The 15,478-nt window shown below is 39.9% G+C and overlaps 1 protein-coding gene across 1 annotated transcript in view; it reads left to right on the top strand.

Moving 5' to 3' along the window:
- Positions 1-15,478, top strand: part of LRIT1 (leucine rich repeat, Ig-like and transmembrane domains 1) — a 31,218-nt gene continuing 15,740 nt past the window's right edge. Inside the window, exons 1-4 of the mRNA XM_074233024.1 lie at positions 1-145; positions 643-898; positions 7,244-7,390; positions 8,466-8,597. Of these exons, the coding sequence (XP_074089125.1) occupies positions 41-145; positions 643-898; positions 7,244-7,390; positions 8,466-8,597 (640 nt within the window). The 5' untranslated portion in view covers positions 1-40. The remainder of the gene's footprint in view (positions 146-642; positions 899-7,243; positions 7,391-8,465; positions 8,598-15,478) is intronic.

Genomic DNA, 15,478 nt, shown 5'->3' with positions numbered 1-15,478 from the left:
CTCTGCCACTCAGCAAGTTCCATGTCAGTTAGAAGATGTGATGGAAGGCCCTCAGCTAGTCACCAAAGAGCCAACACCACCCAAGATCTTGATCTTTCACTCCCCTCCCCTTCAGAAAATTAGGGGAGATCATACCTACCAGCCGGTGAGAAGGGCCCTTGAGAAAGATGCTTTCTTTGAGGGGAAGTTGAAATTGGACAGGGACAGTTAGAAGTTGGGTCATTCTAAAGATTTTTTTTCTTTCAAAGATTCATTTTCTCCCTACTTAGGAGAGATAGGAATGGGTAGAGGTCTGTAAGAGTCAATCCTTCATGGGAGGCCTTGGGACCCTGGAGTCTAAGAGGTTTCTGAGAGGGGCCCTAGTCCTATGGGATTTAGGAGTTTTATTTTTTTTAGATTTTTTTCAAGGCAATGGGGTTAAGTGGCTTGCCCAAGGCCACACAGCTAGGTAATTATTAAGTGTCTGAGGTCGGATTTGAACCCAGGTGCTCCTGACTCCAAGGCCGGTGGTCTATTCACTGCACCACCTAGCTGCCCTAGAGTTGGGTTTTGTTTTGTTTTTTTTTTTTTTTGGATACATGGGTTGAATGATTTTATTTGAATGGAGAGCTGAATCATTCTCAATGATGTTCACTTCCACAGCCAGTTCTACCCACCCATAAACAGCTGTATGCCTCATTGACACCAAGGCAGCAGGAACATTTCCTGAAGCAGACCCAACTTTATATCCGAATGTTCTGTACTGGATTGTGTGGGTTCACTTTCATCCTGCTCCTCTGCATCTCCCCAATGCCTTGGGTGCAGTTCCTGATGGCAGAGAATGGTCTTGAGCTCTATGCGGGACTCTGGACCCCATGTGAACATGAACTTTGCTGGAGCAATGTACCCAGTCGACCCTGTAAGTTTTCTCAGGGTTTCTGGACCCTCACCCAACACCCCTGATCAACTCCCTATGACATTAGGGCTCCTACTATACTCGTTACTCTTTCTAAGATCTCCAAACCTCTTCTCCCCAATGTTCAGCATTTTTCTTTTTCAGATTGTGAAACTGGTCAAATTTATCTTGGAAGGTGGCAGGGTACAATGAGTAGAGTGATTAATGCTGTGTCAGGAAGACATGAGTTCTAATCCCACATTGGACACTGACTGTGTCCATCTTTCCTTAGCCATTCTGAGCCTCAGCTTCCTTATTTCTAAAATGAGGGGAGGGTGGACTTGATGAATTTTGATGATCCTTCAAAGTTCTAAAACTATGATCTCTTTTCCTGTATGCCCCTTCTGCCCTTCTAGAATATGCCCTGCTGCCTTTCAGGTAATTAGGGTCCAATTTTCTCTGCCTAGATCTCTTATCACCTGCTCTTAGGAAAAATATCTGAAATGAACTATTTATGAGTTGTAAAGTAATGAGACTGGTTTGTTGAAGTTGGGGAGGTGTGATCATGCTAGGGGACATGTTTTTCAAGAATATACTTTTTTGGGGGGCAGCTAGGTGGCACAATGGATAGAGCACCGGCCCCAGAGTCAGGAGTACCTGAGTTCAAATCCGGCCTCAGACACTTAATAATAACCTAGCTGTGTGGCCTTGGGCAAGCCACTTAACTCCATTGCCTTGCAAAAAAAAAAAAGAATATACTTTTTTTTGATACTTTTTGTTTTTACAATACAGTCAGTTTTGGGCACATCTACCCTCTTAATAAGTTCTCTCAGTGACCACATTTGACAGTGTATGAGCGTTTCACACACATAGGTCCTTACCTGTCTAGCAAAAGGAAGCAGTTAGTTGCTCATCTTTTTTTCTAGGGTCGATTGATCCTTATGGTTATTAAGCTTTCCATTTTATTTAGTATTATTATCATGTACATTATCATGTGATTTGATATGTCTATTGTAATTATTATATTAGCTTTACTCTGTATCCATCTACATAATTCTTTCACAGTTTCAATTTTTCATATTTGTTATTTCTTATAAGGCACTAATATTCTATTATGTTCACAGATCACGGTTTATTCAACCATTCCCCACACAATAGATACTTTATTTGTTTTCAATTTTTTTACAGCAAAATTGTGTTGTATTATATTTCTACTTGCATAAGGAATACTTTCAAAGTTGAAAATCTTGTGGCTATATATGGCATTGACATATATGCTGCTAAACTCTGCCCTTTGTTCCTACTCGATATATCTTTCTGTCCTGCCTAGACTTTGCATATGAACCTCAAATTAATTAGTGTAGTGAGTAATGTGTTGGGTCTGGTATCAGGAAGACACAAATTCAAATCCAGCTTTAGACATTTGCTAACTTGAGATGTAGGATAAGTCACTTAATACCAATATACCCCAGTTACTCATCTATAAAATGAGTTGGAGAAGGAATTGGAAAACTACTCTAATATCTTTGCCAAGAAAATCTCAAATGGGGTCATAAAGAATGAGCCATGACTGAAATGACTGAATAGCACAACAAAGAGTCAAAGGGAGGCAGTTAGATCCACTATCCACTCAGTGGATAGAGTGCTAGGCCTGGAGCAAGGGAGATTTGTATTCAAAGTCTCAGCCACTTACTGGATGAGTAACTTAACCTCTGTCTGCCTCAGTTTCCTCAGTTATAAATTGGGTACAATAAAAGCACCGATCTTGGAGGATTGTTGAGATGATCAGATGAGATAATATCTGTAAGAATGAAGTGATCAGCACAATGACACAAAATGGGCATTCTAGAATTGTCTTTTGGTTTCCTTTCCTTGCCTTTCTCCTTCTCCCTTGAAACCCTTCTCATATTGAGAAAGGTCATCTATGATTAGCCTTGCTACAATAGATTCTCTGATGGCTAAATGGAAAATCATTTTTTGAAGCTCCTAAGAGCACTAGGCCTCTTGTTGGAAAATATCAAGCTTCTGTCCTGTGTGCTATTGGAAAACCTGTCACTTCCTCTCATGGACCCTGCCATTGACTCAGACGTGAAGGTGAGATAGGTTCAGAAAGGGGGGAGGTGCTTTGATGTTACATAGAGCAACTGTTATGAAGCCAGCAGTTGTGTCCAATTGACATAAAGGCGAGAATGGGCGTAATCTGGAATTAATCATCAAAGGTGGAATTTCTCATGGACTTCTAGTCTTAGGAATCCCAGAGGAGGGGTGTGCACTGGAAAGGATTGTAAGGGATTTCATGGGTTATATGTGCAGAGCTGGAAGGGACCATCGAGATCTTCTATTTCAACCCTCTCTGACTTTATAGAGGAGGAAACCAAGGATTAGAGAGTTTGAACCCAAGGTCACATTGTTAATAAGTGATATAGTTGGAATTTGAACTCAGGTCCTTTGACTCCAGGATGGTAGTGAAAGGTCTAGGTGTTGTGTTGGTATATGTTCAATAATCTATTCTCTGAAAAAAAACAACAAACAAACATGTAGTCATACTTTCAAGTTTAATCTGAATTATCAATATTTTCTGTTTAGAAGAGGAACAAAATAAATCAAACCCTGATTTTGTAGTGTTTGCTTATTTCTGAGATGCAAATGCTCTTGGGATCAGTTTGAGCTGGCTCAGGCATATCCCTGAATCTTGTCTTTTAGCTGTGTCTTCCAGGTTTTTGATCCAGGAGTTCTGCCTATTTCCCATCAGCCCTTTGATTATCCCATTCATACCTTTGTATGATCTTCTCAGTGATCCTGCGATAACTCGTTTGCTTCTTCCTAAAGCCAGATGGATCCTAAGAAATACTTCCAGAAAAGTGGAACTTGTGAATTTAAGTGGTGATGAGGAAGAAGCCACTACCTTATGCAAGACACCGATTGATTTTTTTTAAAATAAGCAATTTCAGTGACTTAGGAATGAATTTAAATAAAGACACTCACTGTGAAGGAAAACTTGAAAATGAGGAAAGCTTCTGGGAATTTTGTGTTGAGTCTGGAGGAATGAATGGAGATAATGAATCTTGTCATTCATTCATTCTGATTTTTCAGGGGACTTTCACAGTTTTGAGGAAATAGTTAAGGATTATACTATTTCCAGTTGGATCCTCAAATCAAATGCCAAAGTCTTCAGTGGAAAAATTCTCAAATCCCTAAAACCTAAGAAAGCATGAGTGTCAACATCCCAAGGGGAAACTGTTATTGTTTCTTTGCCTTTACCAGCATTGTTCTGGAAGCAGAATTCATCAGGTTTATAACTTCACTGCTCTTTTTGGAGGGGGTAGGGAGCAGGGGAAGGGCTACTTCTGATCTACGTCTAGCATCATTCATGACTGTTCTATAGAAGTTGCTGTCTTGAAGATGTCAAATCCAAAGGTTATTTCTCCTTTTTCTTCTCTGTTTCATCCTTCTTGACCTCTTGATACCATTTAATATGCTGCTGAACACTTCTTTCTTGATTCTTCTCCTCTTGTGTCTTCCATTGCATCATTCTTCTTTAGATATATAGTCCTAACCACCCCATAGTCTCCTTCACTGGCAGAGGAAACTCCTTCACTTTTTTCCAGCTATCTTTTAAAGTATCTTTTAAAATAAGGCTCTATGAAATCGTAGAAAGAATGTTGAGTTTGGAGTTGGAGGACCTGTTATGTCATCCTGACTTTGCTACTTAATACTTATGTAACCCAAGACAAATCATTTCCTCTCTGGGCCTCAATTTCCTCATCTGTAAAAGGAGAGTTGAATCTCTGAAGTTCCTTTTAGCTCTAAATCTAAAATCTGATGATTTTATTGCCTCCTGTGTTTTCCTGAGTATAAACTTGAAATTGAAGGTGGAACATTTCTTATTTCCTATATAGGCATTGTAGATCAGGTCTCACCTTTCCTTCTTCTGTAATCTCTTAGTACTCCTCAGTCATGGCTCTCAGCTCTACCTTTTCAGAGAGCTTTCTCTGTGTATATGTGGGGAAGGATAGTGAATGAGTGAAGGAGGATCATCCTTCCAGCCTTGGTACTAGATAGCAAATGATACTTAGGGTCATTGTAGCATAAGGGCAGACCACCTCCCTAGTCCAGTTTTATTCTGCCCTTTGGGAAGCTTATACAAATTATTAATGACCAAACCCCTAAGATACTCTCTAATTTTTAGCTCACAGACCTTGATTTGCTATTAAGGATACACACAAATATCAAAATAGTTAAGAATAATCTTATTTTTATCTGGAGAAAGTTGCCTTAAAACAGAAGATGTAAACATAGCTTTGAAGGACAGAAAAACTTTAGGGTAAATTTCATCTTCTCTGTTCCAGCTGAGTTCTTCATTCCCAAGCTTCTTCTACTTCCATGTATTTCTGCACAGTGGAGAGAGCACTGGCCTTGGAGTCAGGAGGAAGGGAGTTCGAATCCAGTCTCAGACACTTGACACTTACTAGCTGTGTGATCACGAACAAGTCACTTAACCCTGATTGCTTCACATCCAGGGCCTCTAGTCATCCTGATTCATTTCTGGCCACTTGATCCAGATGGTTCCAGAAGAAAAAGTGAAGTTGGTGACATTGCACAGCAACCCCTCATTCAAATCCAATTCATGTGCTTGTCTTGGCATCACCTCCCTGATGTCACAGTCTTTTTTGAGAATGAAGGACAATTATCATTATCATCTCTGCATATCATCCTTATCTGTTTTATCTGTCAAGGTCCTATTCAGGTGCCACTTTTCAAAATTTGATTTTAATTTTCAGTGATCAGACATGTACTTTTTTCTCCCTCCTACCATCTCTCCCTCATGGGGGAATTTCCTCTTTAGGGTCTGTGTCTGGGGCATTCTTGCCATCACAGTGATCTTTATCTTTTCTTGTTTGTTTTTTATTACAATAGTTTGCTCCAGACAACCCTGTTGTTATAACTGGGGATTTTGTAGTCTGAGCCTACAATCCTGGCCCCTCTGGGTGATTCTTTCTCCACATTCCTTGGTAAGGGATCAAGTCTAAAATAAGTTTTCTTTGCTCATCTCATGCTGGGGAAGCTTTGGGTGCTGAGTCCTTTCTAAATGCCCCTCTGAGAGACAAGCTAATCTCCCCTGCCCCGCTATGGGTCTGAGCTCTTGACTGAGGCCCTGCTATTTGCCCACTGCTGTCCTAGCTCAGAGCTCTGGGCTCTGAATCTGGGCTCTGCATCTGTTACCCAAACTCTGTTCCTAGTTTCTTCCTTGGTTACTTAACTGTAGTTTATAATTTTAGACTATGGCATTTAAATTCTTAGACTATTAAGATGATCCATTGTAATCTTTTGGTTTGACATTCTTCTTTGGTAGTTATTGGAGCATCTGTAGGGGAAGGGGAAGCTAGGATACAATGCTTCTTTTTATTCTCATGTCTGGACATGGTCAAACTCAGATATCATTTCCTCCATGAAATCTTCTCTGATCCCACAGCTAGCGGTAATCCCTTCCTCAGGTTCAACAAATCCTTAAGTGATAAGAGATGCCACATTCCTTAATTCCTCTTAGGCATTTGTGTCATTCTGACACAAGTATTGTTTGTATGTCCCCCCCCCCCCACTAGAATGTATGATACGACAGGAGAGGGAAAAGATAGAATTGTTTTTCAATTTTCTATCCCTAAGATGTACATGTGTCAAATTGAATTCTCTGACTCACCAAAAGGTCTAGAGGTGGACTTAGAATGCTTTCAGCTCACAATGAAATTTCTCCAAAACAAATTTAGACAAAAATGAAATTTCTCAACTTGATAACCTTCATCACCAAAGTTGACACTTGCTTAGGGCCATTTCCAAAAATTAAATCCATGATCAGAATATTTGTGACACTGGAAGATATCAAAAAGTGTCATAGACTCTATCATTTGGGGAGCTTAGTTCCCCAAATATTTCTACCATGGCAGTCTAATTGTACCATGTTGTGTCCAGCTGGTACCAGTCAAGATCAATTCATGTTATTCTGAAATGCTGGTATACTTACTTTATAGCCATACTCACATACTATAATATGAGTCTACATCAATTGGCTTCTCATTCACGCTTTTGATCTTTTCTCTCACTGTGAATGAAAGGAAGGCACTGTCTTCATTACTGGAATTTTAGGCATTAACAAGCATTTGAGAGAAATCTGGAGAACTCTAATGTTCCTGAAAATACATTTTGTGGGTGGTCACCTATTCTGGCTATGACTATAGCTAGTCCTGTCTCTATCCTTCTTTTCTCTAGTCCCTGAATGTCTTTGGGATGGAAGTAGGAGGGGGCTGTCTCCTGTCCTCTGTCCCCTGTCCTCACTCCCGAACCTGGCTTCTTGTCTTCTGTTTTACTCTTTAGATTACCTCCAGATCTCTCGGATCTTCTTTCTCTTCTCTAACCTCACGGCCTTCACTATTCTCCTCTGTGTCATCAGTTCCTGCCGGCACAAGAAAAATTTCATTTCTGGTTTGGATAGAGTGATAGCCATTCTCTGCTTGATTTCAGGTACAGACCCATGCTAGCAGATTAAAACTCTGGTTCACCTCCGATGCTCTCCCCTGAACCTTTTCCCTTCTTTCTGCCCTACTTATGTTCACATCTGACTTTTTTAGGCCCCAGGTCTCTTTTTTAAAAATTTTTGTCTTTTTGGTTTTTGCAAGGCAATGGGATTAAGTAATTTGCCCAAGGTCACACTGCTAGGCAATTATTAAGTGTCTGAGATCAGATTTGAACTCAGATCCTCCTGACTCCAGGACCAGTGCTCTGTTCCCTGAGCTACCTAGCTGCCCAGGCTCCAGGTCCTTCTAATAAAGTCATTCATATTACTGGGTTATCCAGCCCTGATTTGGATTGGGAAAAGCATTGGAATGGCAAAATAAGGAGCCTTAAGAGGGAAATGTTCATTCTAGTTCTAAAGGTGGAATTTGAAACTCCTGTGAGCCATTGCTGGTGATAGTATGGGAAGGAAATACACCTATTTCCTGCATAGAAGAAAAAGCAATGGGCTGAGAGTTAGCAAGTCTATGCTGTAGATTCAACTGCAGTTTGAATTACCTGAGCAAATCACTTGATTCCTTTGAACCCCAGTTTCCTCAACTGCAAAATGATGAAGTTGGACTAGATAATCTCTATGGTCCCTCCCAATTCTGATATTCCTTAATTCTATGATGCCAAAGGCCTTATTATTGAGCTTTCTTATACCAGAGATTGCAATAAGAATTCTTTCCATTTGGAAAGGGTTTTTACAAGAAACAAATCGTAAGGTAAGTAGAGCAGATATTGCTTTCTCACATTAGAACTGGATAAATGAGGTCCCCAAATGATAGGTGACTTACCCAAGGTCATACAGCTAGTAAATTGCAGAGAGCTGGCCCTGGAACCCAGACCTGATCCATCTCCAGGTCCAGTGTCACTGCTTTCTGCTATATCTCTATGTCTTCTAGTCTTGCTGGCTTTTTCTATGCAGCTGGCCCCTAGCATGGGACATAGACAATCTAGGTGGGTGGGAGGATGGAAGGAAGGTGTGAGAGATGGCAGGACAGCAGCTCCGAAGGGTAATCCTTTCTGCTCTTACTCCCAGGAGCCAACCTGTTCTTCTGCCTTGTGCTCTTTCTGATGCAAGTCAAAAAGTACACTAGCTACACCATGGGGTCATCCTACCTGTGGATCTTCCACTTCAACTGGTGGGGTAGCTTCTTCTACATAGTGGCTGGTGAGTTATACACCTTATGTGGTAAAGGGAGAGGAGAGGGAAATCTTTTTGTGGGGGTCATAGAGCCCAGAGACAAATGGCAGCAAGGGAGATCACTGCATTCAGAGGCAAAGAATCCCAACTCTACCACTGGTACCTGGGAGGATTATCTGGGTCTTAATTTCCTTATCTCTAAAATGAAGGGGTTGGACTAGATATGTATCTTTCAATCCACTGTCCTGAGGGATAGTCCACTTCTGGGTCTTCTTGCTGTGCAGGGAAAAAAATCCCATGATTCACAGTCTTTTGTATTACAAACTCTTTCTATGTTAGTAAATGATCCTATACAAGGAATAGTTCCTGATTCCAAGTGAGAAGATTCTTCAGAGGTAACAGGTAAGAGGAAACAGAAAGTTTTAGTGACTTGTCCAAGGTTTCCATAGGCAGTTGTACCACAGAGATGAGATTGAAGGTGGGTCCTTTTCCTTGTATCTTTGTATCCTTATGCTTCCCTTTTTGCTTTCTATGAATTCTGCCTGTGCAATGATTTCTATAATAAAAATCTCTGCTGGTGTAAATGTCTGCACTCTTCACAACTCTTTTGTCCTATTAAAGATAGTAGTTATTCTCATATATCTTCCCATGTCAAGCATAGCTTTTATCTTTACTATTATAATCTGGGTAGCTAGGTGGCACAGTGAATAGAGTGCTGGGCCTGGAATCAGGAAGATTCATCTTCCTGAGATCAAATTAGGTCTCTGACACTAACTGTGTGATCCTTAACCCTGTTTGCCTCAGTTTCTTCATATGTAAAATGAGTGGTGAAGGAAATGGCAAACCACTTCAGTATTTTGGCAAAGGAAAACCCCTAATATGGTTGGAAATGACTGAAAAATGACTGAACAATAGCTATATCCTACTCAACTTCCCAAATAGACACCCAGCTCTCTCTTTCTTCCCCATTTTCCATCTATCTCTCTGTCTCTCTCTGTGTGTCTCCCCCACATGCATAGCTGATATAAATAATGATATGATGGCTGAATGATAAAGTCACATAAAGAAAAAATTAATAACTATATGTATGACTTTCCAATGTACACCTGCTTGATAACAAACACTGCTTACTTTATCAATAAATATGAGTAAATAGAGCTGCAAGGGAGTCTGAACTGCAGACAAAAGTCCTCATGCTGGCATTGGAAGTAATGTATAGGGACATTGAGGATCAGCTGCCAGTTATTATACATCTATGTATCAATTCCAGACAGGTATCAAAAGCAGCTGGGGCAGCTAGTGGCACAATGGTTAGAGTACCTGACCTGGAGTCAGGAAGACTCAAGCTTCCTGAGTTCAAATCTGACCTTAGACTGTTTAATAAGTCTGGAAAAGTCACTCAACCCTGTTTGTCTCAATTTTCTCATCTATAAAATGAGCTAGAGAAGGAAAGGGCAAACTGCTCCCCTATCTGTGCAAAGAAAATCCCAAATGGGATCATGAAGAGTTGGACTGAAAATGAACAGCAGTTCCAAAATTCTGCTAAAGCTGATGATTTTCAAAACTAACCATACTGCTTCTGGAGAGCCCAGATAATTGCGATATCACTGGAGTACATTAGGTTAAAATGATGCTGAGGGAGCAGAGGTGCTTTCATGCCTTTGCTTGGATTTCGGTTTTGCTCAGTCCCTTCTCTTGAGGGTGAGTTTTGTGGTTGTTCCTGGATTTTGGGGTAGAAGTTCAATGCTAGTGAGTTCTTTTATCTGGGGATGCTTCACCTTTTCCTGGGGGTCTGTGACATCACAGAAGTGAGCTAGGTACTCATCCTCAATGGGAGAGATTACTACAGAAGTTCTGGTTTTGAAGATTAGTAGGTAGCTATGAGCATTTTCTGAGATATTCTCATTCCTTCAAAGAAAAGCATAGTAGTGGTCATACTTATTAATTCACTAACATAAAGGCAGAGAGTATTATCAATATTTCATCTTTTAGTCTTGTAGGTTGGGCACACAATTCCCAACAATGAACAAAATTTCATGACAACAAAGAAGTACAGATGTCTTATGTACCTTCTTGTACTTCACCAAAACTATTGCTGAGTACAACCCACTACCTGAACTTTACACAGACTTTTTCCTCTTTTTAGGGCTTATCTCCTTCATCAACTACAAAACTTTTGGGACTTTGCCCCCCGGATCTGGATGTTACTGAAATTCCCCTAACAAGGAGATTAGGGATTCATCCAAAGATGTGGTCAACATCAGCAACAAAGGAAGACCCACAATCAGAGATGGTTGTGGATCCAGTAGAGGAACTAGAGTTCATTGGAGTCTCTTTGGAGAAGAAGAATGACAACAAGGTCAACAGTAATAAATAGGAATGGAAAACTCTATTCTAGTTTACTTTATGGGTAGAGGAAAGGGGCCAAGAAGTGAGAGATGCTCTATTACCTTCAGAGCTGGGGCTGTTTGAAGAGCTGTCTGTATTGGGGTAACTCTGAGGTCATAAAAAGAGTCCTGCTCCAGATTACACTGTAACCCCCTACTGAATAAGATAGCATTAATGCCTATAAAATAGCATTTGTATTGTTAAGGTATCTATAATTTGTTGGTAACAAAGCCAATTATTAATATAAAAATTATCTCAAAGAAAAGTGTTCAGGGCGGCTAGGTGGTGCAGTGGATAGAGCACCGGCCCTGGAGTCAGGAGTACCTGAGTTCAAATCCGGCCCTCAGACACTTAATAATTACCTAGCTGTGTGGCCTTAGGCAAGCCACTTAACCCCATTGCCTTGCAAAAACCTAAAAAAAAAAAAAAGAAAAAAAATGAAAAGAAAAGTGTTCAGCCAATGAGTGGTGGAGCTGGTAGCAGATATGGGGCGAGGACCAAGAAATATCTAGTGAAGCTAGTTATCATCCCATAGCTTAGTTGGAAAGGAAGAAATTGTTTGACTAACTAGAAATACTAATTTTTTTCCTAGTGGTACTCAGAGATAGTGCTATTTTAGAGAGACAGAAAAATGTAATTCTTGAGCCCTACTTAAGTAAGATTAGTTCTGATATTTATGATTTTAAAAAATATTTAATATTTAAAATTTTTAAATATCAAAAAATTAAACATAAATCAATGTACATTTCTCCATTTCTAGTATATATAAAAATAAGATTTCATGAGAAACATTGAATCTTCCTGTGTGACTGTGGACAAAACACTTAGCCTCTCTGTTGTTTAGATTCCTACTGAAAATTGGGAATGATCCCTACCCTTCAGTCAATTCAAAAATTTTTTATTAAATGGGGAAAAACATTACCTCTAAAATACTTTGCTTTCCTGCTAATTATATTACAGGAAATCCTTTTTTTCATTATGGATTTGTAGTTTATGATTTGCTTGTGATCACCAGTACCTCTCTAACCACTGGTTCTTCATTATTAATGTTGCATGCAGCCTCCAATCTGTACCTAGAATCAAAGATAAGATCCTGCTGTGGGGAACAGTCCAGTTCCTTATACTGCAGGTGCCATGCTCTGGGCACCTGCTTACTCGCCTTTGACCATATCTCTGCCTGCTGAGCAGATCTACTTCCATAAAACGTACGCCTGCAGAGACATGCCACTCAGCCACCTAACTATGCTCATGTAAATATATAAACCTGCATGCCACAGATTTGAATCTACATTTGAGCAGTGCATTCATATGTTTTCTCACCTCTATCCACACATCCCTACACATAGTTTTCTCAGAATCTTTCTTCTTTGGAATCACCCTTTCCCCCTTTTCCTCTGTATGGGTGTGCATTTGTATAGGTGGGTGACCTATACCATCCCCTGTGGGTTTTAGTTTGCCTCTGATCTGGGACCTTGCTCTAAGACTGGTAGGTTCCCTGGGAACCATGGGGACTCATGGCATTTATGCCACAGATATAGTGATCATGCCCCCAGACAATAGGGGCATCAGGGAGTTACTAATTGAGGATTTGTTCATTGAACCTGGGAAGTCTGAGAATTCATTTCAATTCAGCAAATTCCTATGGCAAGTAGGGCTTGTGAGTGTTGTTGGGCATGCAAAGACAAAATGGAACTAATACTTCAAAGAGCTCTACTGCCAGTTATTTAAATTATGACAGTCATAATCTGTTTCAGAGTGTTTGATCTGCGGTTACTATGATTCTTGGTACAAAACTTAGAATATATTTTTGTCTTAGAATGTTCTTTTTTCTTGCTCTAGGGATGTAAATCAGTTTTTAAGTTCTTACTTTGTTCTAGGGTCTGTGTTACCAGGGATACAAAGAAAGTCAAAGACCCCCACAGTCCCTGCTCAAATTTCAGATTGGGGGAGTCAATGTGCAAAGAAGTAGGTTCATATGGGGTATATTCAGAAAGATGGAAAGTAAGCTAAAAGAGAAGGTACTAATAGTTGAAGGGGCCTGTATATGATTTCTGCAGAAGGTGGGATTTGATCTCAGTCCTGAAAGAGTCATTTCCTCAAACTTCATAGAGCTGTGTGGGTCCAAAAGTCTCTCTAACTCTTAAAATAATAGAATCGTAGAATCCTTCCTATTACCTTTATTATCCTATTGTGGGTAATTAGGAAACAGTTCAGTCCATCCCATCCACTTCTCATCCTTCCATCAACTTTTGTACTCAGAAATCCTTCAACCTAGAACTGGAGATGGGGGTAGTACAGAATACCTTCCTCCCAATGAGCCACAATACCAGAGTCTCTGAAGGGGAGGCCCATCTCTAATATGCCAGAGATGAGATTTTTCCAATACAAAAAAAGGAAAGCTGCAAAGGCATCTTTGGACCTGCTCTCCTATCATCCCAATCTGGTCAGAGATTTGGATAACTGCTGCATCTTCCTCCCTTCTCTAGTTATCCTGAGGACTTGATTGATCGACTGAAGAACATATCTTTTTTTTTTTGCAAGGCAATTGGTTTAAGTGACTTGCCCATGGTCATATAGCTAGGTAATTATTAAGTGTCTGAGGTTGGATTTGAACTCAGGTCCTCTTGATTCCAGGAGCAGTGCACCTATTCTATTCACTGTACCACTTAGCTACCCCTGAACATATTTTTTAAATACAACTTAAACACTCATTCTAAGAGGCTTTGGAAGCCAAATGAAGGAACTCACCCAGACAGTCCTCAGCCATGGCAAATGAATCTAATCTAGAGGATACAACATACTCACAGAGAAGTAAATATAAATTACATAAATTTAAAGAGGGAGGGAGCAAAGAGTGGAGTTTGGTACAGGCTGTCAGCATATAAGGAAGGCAGGATTCTAAGAGAGGACAGTATGGAGGGAGTACATTCTAAACACAGACATTGATTTGTACCGAGTCACAGAGGTTCAAGGTAAAACGTCATAAACAGGAACATAGCGAGTCAGATGAAAACTGAGATTGTGTGAAAGAGACTAATGTGACATAAAAGGGGAAAGATATATAGGAACTATATCAGAGAGGGATTTAAATGCCAAATGAAGGGTTTTGAAATAATCTACAGGTAACAGTGAGTCATTGAAGACTTTAGGGAAGTAACATAGTTGAACCAGTGACACCTATCCTACCCTGTCTGGGCTTAGTTTCAGACAGGCAAGTGAGATCATCCTTGATATTCAGATGTCTCCATATCCAAAACACCTATTCATGTGTGTCTGGGATTATAAAGGGTTTTTTTTTTAAATCTAGGGAAGTATATGACTCCTACTGATTGTTTCTCTCTTCTGGATATCTGGGAAAGTAGCCTGGAGTAATTTAAATAACTATTCCCACAAATTGTGAGAAACTGGCATGTTTTGTCATGATTCTGGGTCAATGGAAAATGATTATGTAGGCAGGAAATATTCAGGATCTGGGCTAAAGAGGAGTTGAAAATATTAAGGAGAGGATTTTAATTCAAGAATGGCTTGAATTAGATAATCTTTGAGATCCTTCTCTGTTCTGAACTGAGACTGAGTCTGATAATTTATGTTTAATATTAGCACAAAACTGGATTCCCCAAGTCATTCAACACTTAACAAAAAGAGATTTAGCAGTGGGCTATTCAACAATGACAGACTTTGAAGACAACTCTACTTAAGCTATCTTGACTGCATTATGATCATAATCTGCCAAATCTAACAGACGACCAAATCCTCTTGACTGATTTGTAGTAAGGTGAGGAGTAAGTGGAATCAACTCTTACTGTTGACTCTTAGTCCTAATAGTCAATAAAGTCTTGAGGAATATCCCAAAATCTTTTAAGGAAAAACTAGCCCGACTTGAATGGGGGAAGAGGTCAAGGTGGTATTATTTTCACTATAGTCCTTGGTGGTAAGATCATTAATATTTTCTAGAAGGCCTTCTAACACCAAAAAGATGGTAGGTCTGTTTCTAGGCAACTTTGAAGTTCGATATTAAAGAAATACTTTATGGGTGGCACTAAAGGAAGAAGAGATAAAACAAAACAAATGAACAATAATAGCTCTCTGAAGGCATGACTAAATCTGGTAGATTTCTAGGAAGAACTTAGTCTCAGGTCTGTGTGGAGGATGATGCTAGGACTTTTCAATTCATAATAGGTCTCAATGAAAAAAAAAGGTGACCACAAGCAGAAGCAGTATTAGGTGTATCAGGTTTGCAGCAGAGACAATGATATCTTTGGCATCATCGCCCCTACTCATCACAGGTCAGGACAATTGCCTTGTGCTACTACTCACTTGGTATTCTCTGGCCCACCATCCAGAATCTCCCAGAGATTTCCAGAAAACTCTATGGGTAAGGTGCCTTAAAAAATATATATGTTCCTTGAAAAGCCCCTAAGGAACTGCTCATAAAGTAAGGTCCCTTCCCCAAAATGCTACTCCTTGGTTCTTTAAGCCCTCCATAGTGAATCTCACAACAATTTCCTTTTTTTTATGCT

This window comes from Macrotis lagotis, chromosome 4 (assembly GCF_037893015.1).
Source record: "Macrotis lagotis isolate mMagLag1 chromosome 4, bilby.v1.9.chrom.fasta, whole genome shotgun sequence".
Lineage (NCBI taxonomy): Eukaryota > Metazoa > Chordata > Mammalia > Peramelemorphia > Peramelidae > Macrotis > Macrotis lagotis.
Note: the sequence above shows the minus strand (reverse complement) of the source record. Positions and strands in the feature narration are given on the sequence as shown.